The sequence below is a fragment of the Vigna unguiculata genome, chromosome 5 (genome assembly GCF_004118075.2).
Source record: "Vigna unguiculata cultivar IT97K-499-35 chromosome 5, ASM411807v1, whole genome shotgun sequence".
NCBI classification, from domain to species: Eukaryota; Viridiplantae; Streptophyta; class Magnoliopsida; order Fabales; family Fabaceae; genus Vigna; species Vigna unguiculata.
In genome coordinates, this window is record NC_040283.1 from 13015370 (window position 1) to 13032018 (window position 16649).

The following is a 16649-nucleotide window of genomic DNA, read 5'->3' on the forward strand; positions in this document are numbered from 1 at the left end:
AACGAGGACCGCGAGCCGTATGAGTGTTCGGAGGCAAAGGATCTGAATCCAATATACGTTGTAGATGTTACGGTTACGATTGTGATTTGAGTATGGAAATTGTATCTGACGTTTTGAGATTATTGTATTGTGGTGTCGATTATTGATGCAGATTGAAATTCGAAATAGTGATATGTTAGAATTTTTATTTTTTATATCATGTTTTAGGAAATATATGCATTAAAAAAGTGTAACAACTAAAATTAAGGGGTAAAAACATTATAACAGGGTTTAAATTTAAATTATAGGGGTAAAAACATTATAATAGGGTTGAAACGTAAACAAAAACATCAGCGACTAATGAATTGCATCGTAAGGATAAAAAAACACTTAAAAGATGCTTTTAGTATTGACATACATTATAAAGAATTTAAATTTGCTTACAACGAGCAGAGGTGTGCAAAACTTCTACAAAGTACTAAAGGTTCCAGAACTATCGGTAAATAACAGGTGTTCAAGAACTGTCAGTACATACTAAGGGTTCTAAAACTGACGATAAATACTAGGGGTTTCAAACCGCCGGTAAATACACAGGATTTCAAAATCGCTGGTAAGTACTACTTTATCAGAGATTAGTTGAAACTACCAGTAATTCAATAACGACAATGGTTTTTATAGGGAAAAAGTAAAAAACGGATAACTTCTTTAGCAGTGGTTAAAACATCCGAAAATGCAAAAAATAACTCCTAATATAAATTATTTTTCTTGTAGTGATTTTTAGAGTTGTCAAACCGAGTAACTTGGCTCGACCTGATCCAACTCGGTCCGATCCACCACGAGTTGTCCACTTAGTGAACCAATCTAACCCGGCTCACTTATTAGTGAGCTAAAAAAATTTGAACCCAGCCCGACCCACCATGGGTTGACAGGTTAAATGGATTGGTTCACTGACTCACTTAATTAAAAAGAATACAATTTTTTTTCTTTAGCTCAAAAAAACTAAATTATAATTATGAATAAAATCTAAATAAACATTAATAGAATCAAAATACAATTCAAAAAGATGTTAAACTCCAAATACAAATTAAAATCACAAAAATACAAATTACCAATGTGTTAGATAAAAAAACAACCTAATTTGACTTAAATGCAAAACCTAATATAATAAAAAATATTTATATGATCTTTTATATCCGGATCGATAAAAATAAAAAAATATTAAAATAACGATTTCAATTTCGATCTTTGTTAAATTTAAAATTCCTAATTAAAAATGTCAAAATCTGTAAAAGTATGTTTGAATTTAAAATTTAAAATCCAAATTATTCTACAAAAATTAATTCTTTTTACTATATTATTTTAATACTCTTAAATAACTTTCACATGTTTTTAACATATGAAAAGAGTCTGTATTTAGAATATAAACAAATTCGTAATAATGAAAAATTCAACAAATTTATTGGTTCTTAAAAATTAATATTTTAGTATAAAAATTCATTATATTTAATAATAATATAATAATATCACAACATTATAATAATAAAAATTAAATACTAATATAAAATATAAAATAAATAATATAATAATAATATTGATAACAAATTACATAATTAAACATTAGAAATAGCACTTCATTAAAATTGCAATATAACTACGTCAAATTTAAATAAAAATTTTAAAAGTAAATTTAATAATGTAGGTATAGATGTAATATTAAAAGTGAAAATAATAAAATTTTAAACTTTTGAAGATAAAAAAGAAGTAACTAAACATTTCAATTTCATTTTGTTTCTAAAATTTAGATTCACATTGTTAAAGATAAATTTAAAATGATAAAAAAGTTTGAATTTGAGAATTGAAATTACAAAAGATTGTAAAACTTTGGTAACAAAATTTGTATTTGATATTTAAAATGAAAAAACGGTAAAAGATTGGAACTTTCATTTATTGCAAACCTTTTTCAAAAGAGTTCACATTTAAAATAAAAACAAACTTTAGCAACAGAAAAATCTAAAACATTTATGCGTTATTAAAAATATAATAATATATTAAAATAAATAATAATACTTAATAATAATAACATAATATTACAAATATAATAATAAAATTGAATTATTATATAAAAATTAAATAAATAATAATTAAATTGACATCTTTAATAAACTAAAAATAAATTAAATAATTAAATATTTGAAAAATACTCAATTTAAATAAGAGTATACTTATGTTAAACTTAAATAATAACTTAAAAATTCATTTCTATATTATAGACATAATCATATTATTAAAATGTGAAAATCATGAATTATTTAAAAAAATTTAAATATAAAAATAAGTAACGATTTCAATGTCAATTTATTTTTTTAATTTTAATATCATTTTTTTTAAATTAAGATTCATATTATCAAAAATATTAAAAATTTGAAATTCAGAATATATGATAATAAAGTTTAAATTTAGAATTTGAAATAAAAAAATTGTAAAACTGTGGTAATAAATTTGAATTTAAAATTCAAAATCCAAAAATTAAAAAATTATAATTTTTTTAATGAATATTTTTAATGTTTTTAAGTGTACTTTCGCATATTTTTAACCTATGGAGAATAATTTGCATTTGAAATGGAAACAAAATCTAGAAACCGGAGAATTAAAAATATTTTATTTTTCTTAACATTATAATAATATATTATAATATGTAATAATATTTAATAAAAATATTATAACAATACTAATATAATAATAATAATTAAAATATGATGTAAAATAATAAATAAATTATTAAGTAATGATGTCATTAATGTACTAAAAATAAATTAAATAATAAAATATGTGAAATAATACTTCATTTAAAATTATAATATATTTATGTCAAATTTTAATAATAATCTAAAAATATTTAATAAGAGGTGTATAAATTAATCTTATAGGATTGTGATTTTTTGTCAAGAATTGTATTCTTTTATTTATTTTTTTGTTTTTAATCTCATTTTAAATGCATTAAAGTTATACGTGTTCAACATGTGAACATTAAAATGAAGTTATCCATATTGAAATTCAAAATATTTACGTTTCAAGTTTGTCCTTTCTGTTAAGTTTGGGTTGACGCCGTTAGAGGGAGTGTCACATGTCAGTTTCTCAATTTTTTGATTTTTATTTTTATTTTTTTGAATTCTTTTAAAAAATCAAAAAAACTGCCACGTGTCAAGCTGTCGTTGTGCCACGTGGCAGTGACAGAGTGATGTGGTAGTGATAATGTCAGGTGTCAGTGTTATGTCAGATGTTATTTCCTTAGTCTCAATTTGTCCCTGTATTTCAATTTTTGTCTCAATTTAGTCCTTATTTTTGTAAAAATAATCCAATTTCGTCCCTCTCCAAATTAAAACAAAAATTAATTTTTATATAAATGTTATACAAATATTTTTATTAAATTTGATATTTTTATTATATATTTTTAACATAGCTAAATTTATTTAAAATTGTATTTCACATTCAACTTTACTTAAAATTGTTTTAAAATTTTAAATTTATATGTTTTTTATTGTTACATGAACTAGTTAATTTATGATTTTTTTCTATTAATATTATTTTCTATTAACAACTTTAAAACAATTCGGGTACCAAGTTGAGATTTTGACTCCAAAATGGGGATCAAAGACATGATTAAACGAACATAATATTATCAAATATTATATATTAGGAGGATGATTGTTTCTTCAATATCAAATACTTTGAAATAAATTATAATTGTTTACATTTTAGATTAGAATACCAAATAAAATTTCATGAGAACCAAAACTTTCATGAGAACCAAAACATTTATTAAATTTGCAAACATTAATGAAATCTAGTTGATAAAGTTTAGAACTATTTTTAAAAAAATATGAAAGGAAAACAAATATTCAAATTAAAATATATTTTAAATGTTTGTTTACTTAAATTTTTTAAATTCTAATGAATCTCTTTTTTATACACTAATAAAAATTATAATACATTACTTGATCAAAATGGCGCAAAAAAAATAAAAATAAACATAATAATAAAATTTTGACATAAATCTTGTATCTTTTGAACTCCAATATATGTTGGATGGTGATAAAAAATATTCATGAAAATTACATTAAATTTTTATATTGTAGTAAATACAATTTATTTATACAATTATAGTGAAAAGGATTACAATATGATTGATAATGAGTTAGAAAATAAAAAATAATTAGATAAAATATATCAAAACAATATTTTATATGATGAAAATAAACAACAAATAAAAATATTAAAAAATTAACAAATATGTGTCTTAAAAACAATGAGAGATTATTGAAAGAAATTGTATAAAGAAAAACAAATGTATAATTAAGGGTATGATAAGATGAAAAATACCTCAGAGATCTAAGAAAACTTATCAAATATCAACATATATATACTCAATGGTTGAGAAATAACAAAAATTATTTTAGCGAAACAAAATAGTTCTTTAAATGAAACAAAAATGAATAATAATAAGTAAATAAATTTTTTTATATTACATAGTAAATGAAAAATTTATGCTATTAAACACTTAAATTGAGAGTATTAAACATTCTTATGTAAAAGGAAAATATACAATAAATAAAAATATTAAAAAATAATAGAAATATTCAAATGTGAGACATAAAAATGGCGGGGACGGGTATTATGGCGGGGATATGTACATCCCCATACCCATCACCATACCCAATTGAAAAAGTCGGGGATTCCCCGTACCCATACCCAGTCAATGTGGGGATTCCCCGTCAAAACGGGGACGAGTTCGGGCAATACCCACGGGGCGGGTGTATTTGCCATCTCTAGTTTTATTTATATCAATAGAGCAAATTATCTTTATTAACAATTTAATTTTGATGAAATTTTTTTAATCTATTTTAAACAATTTAAGAAAAATGATATCAATATTTTGAAAATCAAAACTAAATTGAAATTTACAAATTTGAAGGATTAGTATAATATTTAAAATAAAACAATCAGAAAAAAAAGGTAATTTAATCTAAAATTTATTTTGATACTTATATATGTGGGCTATGATATTGTTTAAATGTTTATTTTGTCCTGTTACATGATGGGATGGATGCATATCACAGAATTTGGATTCTCTGTTGAGTTTTTTTGTGTTCTTCCTCTACTTTGCCTTCATAATATATTGATTATCATTAATTTTAACGTTTTAAAATATATTAAAAATATATTTAAAATATCAATACAATATATTTTTAATGCTCAGCAAAAGACATCACAAAAAAATCAGTAAAAAATCTAGTCAGAGAAGCTACTTGATGATCCCATTTCAACCAAAGCAAGAGTAAACCTTAAAAAAATATTTATCATATATATTGAAGAAATATACTTTTAGGATATTATTTGACTCATGAGACTTATTTTCAATTCTTTTTTAGTAGAAATGTTTATCAGGGTAGGTGAGCTTGCTCAATTATTTATTTGCTACTATAGATGAAACGGTAGGTTCCTTACTAAAGTACGATTCTCCTGGTCAAAAAAGTAATATTAGGAATGATAATGGAGCTTAACCAAATAACTAAATCAGAGTTTTAAATTTGAATATGATTCATTAGAAAGATGACATTCAATGCTGAGAAGATACTCCTATTTACCTACAATACACGTGTACATAGTATAAGTAGATAGATTCTTCATTGGATCCAATTTGTTTATGTAGTTCTGGCAAGTAGAAGAATTAAAAGACCGTAGATAGCAAAACCTTAAATAATAGGGATAAATGATTATAATTAAGGTGGACATAAAATCTAGTTTGTTTGATCCGATATAGTTTTGATCTGAGCTGTTTCACTAAAAGTTAATTTTTTAGAATCTTTGAGTTTGAATTCATATTTCTTAATTTTTCAAATCAAATTTTTTATTTTATTTTTATGAATTTTAAATTTTGGACAGTCTAAATTTAAATTTAGTATTTGGATCAAACTATAATCTACTAAAATCTGAACCATGTAAGTTCCATTTTCAGTTATATATGTTTGGGCCTAGCTATTTGTGGGCCTAAGGTCGGCCCAGTAAGGGGACCCCAATACACAGAGCCAACTTCTCACTCTCACTTGGTCACTTTTTCAGAAAACAGTTTCCTCTCCTCTCTTGTCTTCTGTTAGGAGCTCTGTTAGGGCACGCTCTTCATCCACCTTCGAGCTAACGAAACCCATCTAGTACCTTATGGTAAGTTGAACTTCAGAGTTCTTTGGTCTATTCCCTCCTCATTTCGTTGTTTGGGCATGTTGGTTGGGTAGGGTTCCAAGTATTTACCTCGTTTTGCCCTGGTTTTCACTTTTCAGCTCACTACTCGAGTTCCTGGAGCTGTGGTACACCCCTTAGTTAGGATCTGTTGCTTTTGGTGCTCAAAATAGAGGTAAGGGAAGCTAGGGTTTCAAGTTTAAAGTTATTATTTCATGTGTCTGTTCTGCTCCATGTGGTGGGTGCTTAAATGGTGTTTAAATCATGTGCAAATAGTTGGTTTACGTTCTGGATATTGCTCTGTGTTGTTTTTCTGCCTTGCATGTGTGGAATAGTGGGGGAGAAATGATATTCTCGCCCAGGCGAGCTCGTCTCGCCTAGGCGAGAATACCAGCAACTCGCTCAGGGTTCTGCCTCGAGCACTCGCCTAGGAGAGGGGCTGCGTTTTAAGTGACAGGCCAACTCGCTTAGATGAGACAGCCTCACCTAAGCGAGATATCGTGAAACCTCCTAGGACCCACTGTTGTAGGCTCGCCTAAGCGAGAGCCCGTCGCCTGAGCGAGACAACTTCTCTCGTCTGGGCGACGACTCCTAGCTTGAGCGAGGCTGCTACAACGGGTGGCTTCAACTCTGTTTTTCTCTCTGTTTTGATGGGTGAATTGTGTGATTTATTTACTTACCCTCTTCCAAAACCTGAAGCATGTGAATATATATGGTTGCTTGATTTTTATGAACTAAAAGTTGGTATGTTGGCATGAGTAACACTTGGATTTTGGTTGGTTGGTTGAGAACTTGCATGAGAATTGGATGTATGAAATAAAGGTTGTGGTTATGGTATAAGAGACATGAACTGTGTATGTGTTAGGAGTAATTCCATAAGTCTCGTGGGGAGATCTCATGGTGGTGTGTAGTGTATATGTTAAGATATGGATTCAAGTAAGGACCGCATCCCGAAACTCTAATGGGTTAGTGAGTCTCAGGTAGAGCAAACTGACCCAAGTGGTGAAAGCGGCGGGAGGCCCTAGTCTCTGGCAGGATAATGGCCTTAGACGCTTAAAGGCTAACCTTGTGTGTGGTAGGGTGAAACCCATTGGCAATGGCTCTGCAGAGTAGTAGAGGCCACCACAAGTGTAAGCTTCCAGTGAATCCGATCTTAGCATATTTATCCGGATAATTGAGTCATAGTGTCCTGCTTGTCTGTCATAACATGATTCTCGGTGCTTACTGATTTGCATGCTTGGACTGTCTTACGTACTTGTCTGCTATAATATGTTAAATTTAAATTACACTAGTTTACCCTTGCATTTTGTGTATGTTTCTATTATATTTTCTCCTTTGCGATGATCACCTTTTGGTGAGAGTAGACGAGAGGGTCAACATGCAGCAGCACTGCCACTGCGCTGGCGCCTGGCGGCCAACCCCGTGCCGCCAGGCGGTGCTTGCCATATGGATATTTTTTCTAGATGTTCCCAACACTCTTAGCCCAACCAATTTTCTTTCTTTATGAACTCTCATCACTCGCAATTCCAATCCAATCACAGTCACAACAATTCAATATTTAATTATAAGGCTTAATTATCATTTTGGTCCTCTAATTTATTGGGTTGGTTCACTTTGGTCCCCTTATTATTTTTAGGTTCAATTTGGTCCTCTAATTCTTTAGTCCCCCAATTTTTTAAGATGATTCAATTTTGTCCTCTCTAATTTGATACCAAATTAGTAATTAAGTTTAATTACAACTTATATATACATATTAAAATAATTTTTATTATATTTATAGATTAAATTACTCCATCTAACTATTCAAATTATTATTTTTTTTACATGTATAGAAACTTTCAAGTGTAAAAAATTACAAGTGAAAAATATAACAAATGAAATAACATGAGTATTTAGGGAGTGATTTGATGTATAAATGGTAAAAAATTATTTAAACATGAATGTATAAATTGTAATTAAGCTTAATTATTAATTTGGTCTCAAATTGGAGAGGACAAAATTAAATCATTTAAAAAAATTGGGGGACTAAATTGAATCAAAATTGTAAAAAGAGGGACTAAATTGAAAACAACCAATGTTAGTTTGACACGTGGCACAATCGTGACCTGCCACGTGTCACAACCATAAGATGACACGTGTCACAACTATAAGGTGACACGTGGCAGTTTAATTTTTTTTAAAGAAAATTTAAAAAAAAATTTAAAAAAATTTAAAAAAAAATAAAATAAAAATTTGAAAATTCCACAAAATGACACGTGGCATGTACGGAGACGGTGTTAAAGTTGACTTAACGGCAGGGACCAAATTGAACCTTTTAAAGAATTAGAGGACCAAATTGAACCTAAAAATAATAAGGGGACCAAAGTGAACCAACCCAATAAATTAGGGGACCAAAATGATAATTAAGCCTTAATTATAATGATCCACTATTCCTATATCCAATTCACAGTATCCCCTTTCAAATCATAAATACCGATATCACACATTCAACCCTAAACTCATATGCACTGTTCCATTCGTTTAAGCCCTCGATTACGTGATTATATCCACTGCTGATCATCAATATTACTCCATAATAATTACCACTGACCTTTGCCCCCACCAGATTCAACCTAAAATGCCAGAAAAACCCAGAACGAGTCAGATTGCCCCGCGCCGCCTGGCGGTTTAACCAGCCAACCCAGTAATTGGTTAAGACGCCTTGCGTCGCCTGGCGGCCGGGAGTGTGCCGCCAGGCGGTTCCTCTTCCAGGAACCCAGAACACACAAAAATGCATGAGTCGCCTGGCGGTGGTTCGTCACCCGCCAGGCGGTTTCTGGAAAAATCCCAGAAACGCAGAAATTTAAAGAATTAACAGTGCACAACCATCCAATATACCATACATCAGAATTATTAATAATAATTATAAAATTACGGAGTCCAGCTCCCCTAACCTGGATCCTTAGCTTAAATTTGAACAATTGATGAAACTCTCCCTTGATCACCACTAGCCAACCTCGGGTTCCCTCAATTCCGCCTCCAAACTCCCTCACGTCAGACCCCTCTCACTCACCCTTGTCTTTATTTTTCTAAGTCTAATTTCAGCCTTGCCAAAACCTTGCCTAAACTCTAACTTTTGCCTTTTAAACTAGTATTTTAGGTTACCCAAAACATTAAAACGAAATTCAGCTCATTTACTTTTTAATAACCATCCATCTCGTGAATGCAGTCCCCCCTTGACCGTACTGATTCCCATGGTTTCTGTTAACCTTTCCAATTCCCTCTAAAGTCACCATTAGCAAAATAAAAATAAGCATAAGTTCCATTTAGAATTTCCAAGGTTTGAACCCATGACCCCCATGGTTTCTGTTAACCTTTCCAATTCCCTCTAAAGTCACCATTAGCAAAATAAAAATAAGCATAAGTTCCATTTAGAATTTCCAAGGTTTGAACCCATGACCCCTTTGTTACCACTCAAGTGCATAACCACTTCAACCAATCATATTTCATGCTAACCATCACAATTCAAGCATCATATCATAACAGAACATGCTTTCATAGATTGAAATAATAATATTAACACAAAAAGTATCATGCATAGGACTCGAACCCAAGTCCTCTCACACAATCAAAGTACTCTCAACCACTTGAGCTAGTACTTTTCCACGTCATACCAACCATAATTTAATGCCATAATTATTTTCCCTCCCGTATTTATTAATTAATTAATTATGTAATTAATTAAATTCTACGGGTCTTACAATACTCCCCCCTTTTTAAATTTTTCGTCCTCGAAAAAGAGAACTTACCAGGGAAGAGATGAGGATAGGACCGCCTCATGACATCGTCCATCTCCCATGTCATTTCTTGAGTTGCCTCATCCCATAGGACTTTCACGATTCTGATTTCCTTCCCTCTGAGTTGTTTTGTTTGAGAATCCAAGATTCTCACTGGTCCGGCTCCAATGGTCAAGTCTTCCCGTATCTGCACATCGTCATCCTCCAGAACATGTGTAGGATCGACTATGTATTTTCTCAACTGTGACACATGGAAAACATTATGCAAGTTTCCCAAGTGTGGTGGCAATGCCATCTCATACGCTGCGGGACCAATCCTCCTCATGATCTGATATGGTCCAATGAATCGAGGTGTCAACTTCCTCGATTTAAGTGCCCTGCCAATACCTGCAGTAGGGGTCACTCTGAGAAATACGTGGTCCCCTGCCTCAAACTCAAGCGGCCTCCTCCTCTTGTCTGCGTACGACTTCTGCCTGCTTTGAGTCGCGCGCATCTAATCCTGAATCACCCTCACCTTCTCGGTGGTCTGCTGTAAGAACTCTGGCCCAAGAACCACTACCTCGCCATCCTCCTGCCAACACAATGGCGTCCTACATCTCCTACCATACAGAGCCTCGTAGGGAGCCATTCCAATACTGGTATGGTAACTGTTATTATACGTGAATTCTACCAACGGCAACACATCACTCTATGTACCCAGATGGTCTAAAACACAGGTTCTCAACAGGTCCTCCAACGATTGTATAGTCCGCTCAGACTGTCCATCTGTCTGAGGATGATAGGCGGAGCTCATCCTGAGCTGAGTACCCAAAGCGTTCTGCAACGACTGCCAGAACCTCGATGTGAACCTCGGGTCTCTGTCTGACACAATACTCGTTGGTACTCCATGTAATCTAACAATCTCTCGCACATACAAATCCGACAGCCTATCCATATTCATCTTCTGATTAATCGGCAAAAAATGAGCACACTTCGTCAACCTGTCTACTATCACCCAGATTGAGTCGTGCCCTCTCACTGATCTCGGCAGGTGAGTGATGAAATCCATGCAAATGTTGTCCCATTTCCACTGTGGAATGTCTAGAGGTTCTAACATACCACCCGGTCGCTGATGTTCTATCTTCGCTTTCTGACATACCAAGCAAGAAGCGACGTAATCAGCCACATCCGTCTTCATACCCGTCCACCAGAAAGAGGCTTTCAAATCCTTGTACATCTTAGTCATACCCGGATGTATGCTAAGACGACTCTTATGCCCCTCATCTAGGAGCATCTTTCTCAGAACCCTGCTGTTTGGAACACACACTCTCTCCCTGAACCGTAGAATCCCATCTCTGCCCATTCGGAAATCCTTCCTCTTCTCAATGCCCAACTCACCAATTATCAGCTGCAGTTCCTGATCCTTACCTTGTTCCACCCGGAGCTCATCTAGGAACTCATTCGTGATCCTCAACATGCTGCATCGTATCTGTCCAGGCCCCATTTCCAACCCCAGATTCATGTCCCTCAACTGTTCTATCAGCTCCAACTCTCTAATCATCATAGTTGATACATGAATTCTCTTCCTACTCAAGGCATCCGCTACGACATTAGCTTTACCAGGGTGGTACAATAGCTCAAAGTCGTAGTCCTTTAAATACTCCATCCAACGCCTCTATCTCATATTCAGCTCTTTCTGATCAAACAAGTATTTCAAGCTTTTATGATCGCTGAATACCTGGAACTGCGCTCCATACAGGTAATGCCTCCATGTCTTGAGGGCAAACACGAATGCCGCTAACTCCAAGTCGTGTGTCGGGTAATTCTTCTCATGCACCTTCAACTGTCTCGATGCATAAGCTACAGGCCGTTTATCCTGCATCAGCACATAGCCTAACCCCTGATACGAGGCATCACAGTACACCTCAAATGTTTTAGTCGTGTCAGGGATTGCCAATATCGGTGCGGTAGTCAGTCTTCTCTTCATATCTTCGAAGCAGGCTTCACACCCCTCTGTCCACGAGAAAGGCTGGTCCTTTCTCGTAAGCTGTGTAAGAGGACTCACCATCTTGGAGAAACCCTCCACAAACCGTCGATAATACCCTGCCAAACCTAGAAAACTCTGCACCTCTGAAACTGTTTGGGGCCTCTCCCACTTCACCACAATCCCTATCTTTGCCGGATCAACGGCTATTCCTTGGGTTGAGATCACATGGCCCAGGAATTGTACCTCTTCCAACCAGAATTCACATTTCGATAATTTCCCATACAACTGGTGCTCTCTGAGAATCCCCAACACTACTCTCAGATGCTCTGCGTGTTCTTCTATGCTCTCAGAGTAGATCAGAATGTCATCGATAAACACTACTACAAACTGATCTAGGTATGGCCTGAAAATCCTGTTCATGTAATCCATGAATATAGCCGGCGCATTGGTCACCCCAAATGGCATCACTACATACTCGTAGTGACCATACCGTGATCGAAAAGCAATCTTCTGGACATCCTCCGGCCTGACAAGGATCTGATGATATCCAGATCTCAGGTCTATTTTTGAGAACACCGCAGCTCCCCTCAACTGATCCAACAGATCATCAATCCTCGGCAACGGGTACTTATTCTTTATCGTTAGCTTATTCAGCTGCCGGTAATCAACGCACAACCGAGAGCTACCATCTTTCTTTTTCACTAACAGAACCGGTGCTCCCCACGGTGATGCACTCGGTCAGATGAACTTCTTTTCAAGTAGATCCTCAATCTATTTCTTTAGCTCGGCTAACTCAGCAGGCGCCATTTTGTACGGTGCCATAGAAACTGGCCCAGCGCCAGGGATGAGATCAATGGAGAAATCCACATCCTTGCTAGGCGGTAGTTCTGGAATCTCATCCGGAAATACATCTGCGTATTCATCCACTACCGGAATCCTGCTGATCTTCTCGGCCGTGTTCATCTTCTCTGCCTGAGCCACAATCATATAACATGTAGCTCCAGCCTCAATCTCCCTCATCGCCTGATTAGACGATATAAGTTCCAACCCCACCGTATTTGGAAACACTATCTTGCACTGCCCGCAATCAATGACGACATGGTTACTCGACAACCAATCCATGCCTAGAATCACATCTAAACCCTCCATCGACAAACAAATGAGATTCAGCCTGAACCTACGGCCTGCCACCTCCATAGGGCACCCCACGCACATAGAAGTGGTGGATACCTCTCTAGACGCTAGCGTCGCTACTAAAAGCTCGCACCCTAGCTCTTGCATCGTAAGCCCGAGCCTCCTCACACATTCATTAGACACAAACGAATGAGTGGCTCCCGAGTCGAACAACACCACCACCTCGTGGTCACACAACAAACATAGAAACTGTAAAAGGTTACCTGACTGTTTCGCCTCTGTGGTCGTCAAAGCAAACACACGCCCCGGTGCTCTGGGTCGATCTCCTACTGGCCTCTTAGCTGGTGCACCACCAGCTGGTCTTCTGTTAGGACACTGACTTGCAAAGTGCCCTGCCTGCTGACATACGTAGCACTTACCAATGCCACTGCCTCCACCTGTACTGCTGGCAGGTCTAGTACAATCTCTCCTCAAGTGCTCCGCGCCACAGTTATAATAATGTAGCCTCCCCCAGGTAGTCGGCGGTCTGCTATAAGGTTTCCTCTGTGATCGGACATCTGGGGTAGTCCTCTGTTGTTTTCCTCCACTACTCGACCCGGTCTCCAACTGCTCCACAGTCTTGGCCTGCTCGACCAAAACTGGAAACTCTCTAATCCGAAGCGGCACAATGAAGCGGCGTATCTCATGTTTTAGTCCGCCCTCGAACTTCCTACACCTCCACTCCTCGGTGACTACTGAAGTGTAGAAATGCGCCAGATATTCGAACCTCTCAATGTATGCCGCCACAGTCATGGTCCCCTGCTGAAGAGTAAGGAACTCTGCCTCCCGCTCGTGCCTCGCACTGTCGGGAAAGTACTTCTCCAGGAATCTCGTCCTGAAGGCAGTCCATGTCACCTGCTCCTCATGGGTCTGCATCCCCTGCCACCAGTACTCTTCGTCTGCCACCAGGAGAAATGTGACAAACAACAGCCTCTGCTCATCCGTGCACCCCAGCACTCTACAAATCTTCTCACATTCCCGCATCCAGGCATCTGCCTCATCAGGAGTGGCCTTGCCAGAGAACTTGGCCGGCCGGTGTTCCATAAAATCCTCCATAGATACTGGTCGGGTAGGTGCCACTACAACTCTGGGTGGCGCCGCTATGGGCTGCATCGCGTCCACCATACGATGGATCGCCTGAGCTATGTTATCAGCTCCAGTTGTGTTCCTCCTCCTCCTGTTAGCCATAGCTCGTGCACGCCACATATTATAGCTGTTCACACACACACAGCGCATATTAGGATTTCATATCCAGAAATAACAAATAATCACAGACAATTAGTCACGCAAACGTAACACGGTATGCTCACTCCCCGTAGACCCCAAAAATCATTTTGAAAACCATTGCTCTGATACCAAATGTAACATCCCGTCAGGATATTACTGATTTATAAATAAATAAATGAAATAAATAAAACAACGCGTTTAATAATACCTCATTTTCCCAAAACGCGGAAAAATTTAAAACTTTATTAAATGAGCGGATAAAGTTTACAACGTCCATTATAAAACCAAAACCACAATATTATCAAGTCACCCATCAGGGTTTACAAATGTTTTCAAAAACAAGTAAATAAACGTAAGAGTTTCCCCAAGTCAATCCCCTCTCCGCGACTAAGCTGCACCAGAGCCACCTGCATCACTAACATCTGCTCCCGTGTACCGCGTACACGATCATCGCCACACACACGCAGATAGGGTGAGCTTAGCAGATAAATCACATATATACAATGCTATAAACATACATGTATAACAACATGCATACATATCACAACACTTAACTTAACTTTCCACATTGCCCTATATTTTTATTCCTGCAATCTGATCCCCTCAATCAGTTTATTCGTGTTCTACATCGTCTGATGATTACTTCAAGGTGACTTACTTCCATACCTATCGGCCACAACCGATAGAGCACGTGCGGGAAAAACATGCTACGGATCATACACCGCAACGCCAGGTAGAGCTCCCGTATACGAACATAGTCCGTATCGTCCCAAGACTACCAAACTCGTCAGCCAACAACTGCGGAGGGCAATCTCTCTGGACCCATCCGTACTGGCCACAACCAGCACACTCACACTGGCAACACACGCCAATCCGAGCCACAACTCAAGGGATACGTTCCGAGCCACAACTCAAGGAACTCCAACGACCCCACCTTTAAAGCACCATTAGACGTCACGTAGATCACACATACACAATCCAAGTTCAAAGCTGCAGCAGTGCGAATCGCCTGGCGGGGGACACGTGCCGCCAGGCGCTGCCAGCTTCCAGACCGCCTGGCGGGTGTTGCGTACCGCCAGGCGCACAGCGCCACAAAACTCTCCTTGCTGCAGGTATCGCCTGACGGGACTACCCTCGCCGCCAGGCGCTCCACACCTCGAGAGCTCACTATAACCCCGCTACCGCCTGGCGGTCCGCATTCCACCGCCAGGCGCCGTGACAGTACTCGCATTCTGGTTTCCTATTCAAGTCCCGCACAATTTCTTACCTCAATTCCATCTGATTTATTCCCTTGTATCATCCAACTTAGCTACTTACTAACCACAGCGTAGTTCAGTCCTCACTCTCTAGCTTGTTACTAACATTTACATAGGGTTACTCTTATGTACAACAGTTGATCAACTCCCTATGCTCTCTTGCACCCCACTTATCCAGAACCCAAATCCCTATCACGCCCTAATACAGAAGCAGACTTCAGATATCTAATATGATTAACTCCTAAGGGGTTTCCACCCCTTGTAGTTTATGCACAAAACTCCATCGTCCAGCTTGCACAAATGTCCCAAAAATCTCATCTACTGATTCCAACCCAATGGAACCAAACCCAAACTCAAAGCACGATGTCTCAACATGCAGCAGCACTGCCACTGCGCTGGCGCCTGGCGGCCAACCCCGTGCCGCCAGGCGGTGCTTGCCATATGGATATTTTTTCCAGATGTTCCCAGCACTCTTAGCCCAACCAATTTTCTTTCTTTACGAACTCTCATCACTCGCAATTCCAATCCAATCACAGTCACAACAATTCAATATTTAATTATAATGATCCACTATTCCTATATCCAATTCACAGTATCCCCTTTCAAATCATAAATACCGATATCACGCATTCAACCCTAAACTCAAATGCACTGTTCCATTCGTTTAAGCCCTCGATTACGTGATTATATCCACTACTGATCATCAATATTACTCCATAATAATTACCAATGACCTTTGCCCCCACCAGATTCAACCCAAAATGCCAGAAAAACCCAAAACGAGTCAGATTGCCCCTCGCCGCCTGGCGGTTTAACCAGTCTCACCAGGCGCTTCATCAGCCAACCCAGTAATTGGTTAAGACGCCTTGCGTCGCCTGGCGGCCGGGAGTGTGCCGCCAGGCGGTTCCTCTTCCAGGAACCCAGAACACACAAAAATGCATGAGTCGCCTGGCGGTGGTTTGTCACCCGTCAGGCGGTTTCTGGAAAAATCCCAGAAACGCAGAAATTTAAAGAATTAACAGTGCACAACCATCCAAT

At 36.9% G+C, this 16649-nt stretch overlaps 2 protein-coding genes across 2 annotated transcripts; both read right to left on the reverse strand.

The window, feature by feature from the left end:
* Positions 1 to 8792: 8792 nt before the first annotated feature.
* Positions 8793 to 10482, reverse strand: LOC114184368. The gene is made up of 3 exons (XM_028071681.1): positions 10002 to 10482; positions 9402 to 9475; positions 8793 to 8825 (listed from the first exon to the last, which is right to left on the reverse strand). The coding sequence occupies exons 1-3, from the start codon at positions 10480 to 10482 to the stop codon at positions 8793 to 8795; spliced, it is 588 nt and encodes a 195-aa protein (XP_027927482.1).
* Positions 10483 to 14316, reverse strand: LOC114184369. Its single transcript, XM_028071682.1, has 5 exons — positions 12784 to 14316; positions 11707 to 12609; positions 11275 to 11499; positions 10748 to 11118; positions 10483 to 10636 (listed from the first exon to the last, which is right to left on the reverse strand). The coding sequence occupies exons 1-5, from the start codon at positions 14314 to 14316 to the stop codon at positions 10483 to 10485; spliced, it is 3186 nt and encodes a 1061-aa protein (XP_027927483.1).
* Positions 14317 to 16649: the final 2333 nt, after the last annotated feature.

What these genes read in the sequence shown, in the direction of transcription:
- LOC114184369 (XM_028071682.1), bottom strand. Translation starts at nt 14,316, where the DNA reads ATGGCTAACAGGAGGAGGAGGAACACAACTGGAGCTGATAACATAGCT. An exon ending in TGTATGGAGCGCAGTTCCAG is followed by an intron (nt 11,500 to 11,706) that starts GTATTCAGCGAT and finishes CTGATAGAACAG; the next exon opens with TTGAGGGACATGAATCTGGG. An exon ending in CATCCTCAGACAGATGGACA is followed by an intron (nt 10,637 to 10,747) that starts GTCTGAGCGGAC and finishes GTATAATAACAG; the next exon opens with TTACCATACCAGTATTGGAA.
- LOC114184368 (XM_028071681.1), bottom strand. Translation starts at nt 10,482, where the DNA reads ATGCGCGCGACTCAAAGCAGGCAGAAGTCGTACGCAGACAAGAGGAGG. An exon ending in CTATCCTCATCTCTTCCCTG is followed by an intron (nt 9,476 to 10,001) that starts GTAAGTTCTCTT and finishes TGGTGACTTTAG; the next exon opens with AGGGAATTGGAAAGGTTAAC. An exon ending in CTGCATTCACGAGATGGATG is followed by an intron (nt 8,826 to 9,401) that starts GTTATTAAAAAG and finishes CTGGCATTTTAG; the next exon opens with GTTGAATCTGGTGGGGGCAA.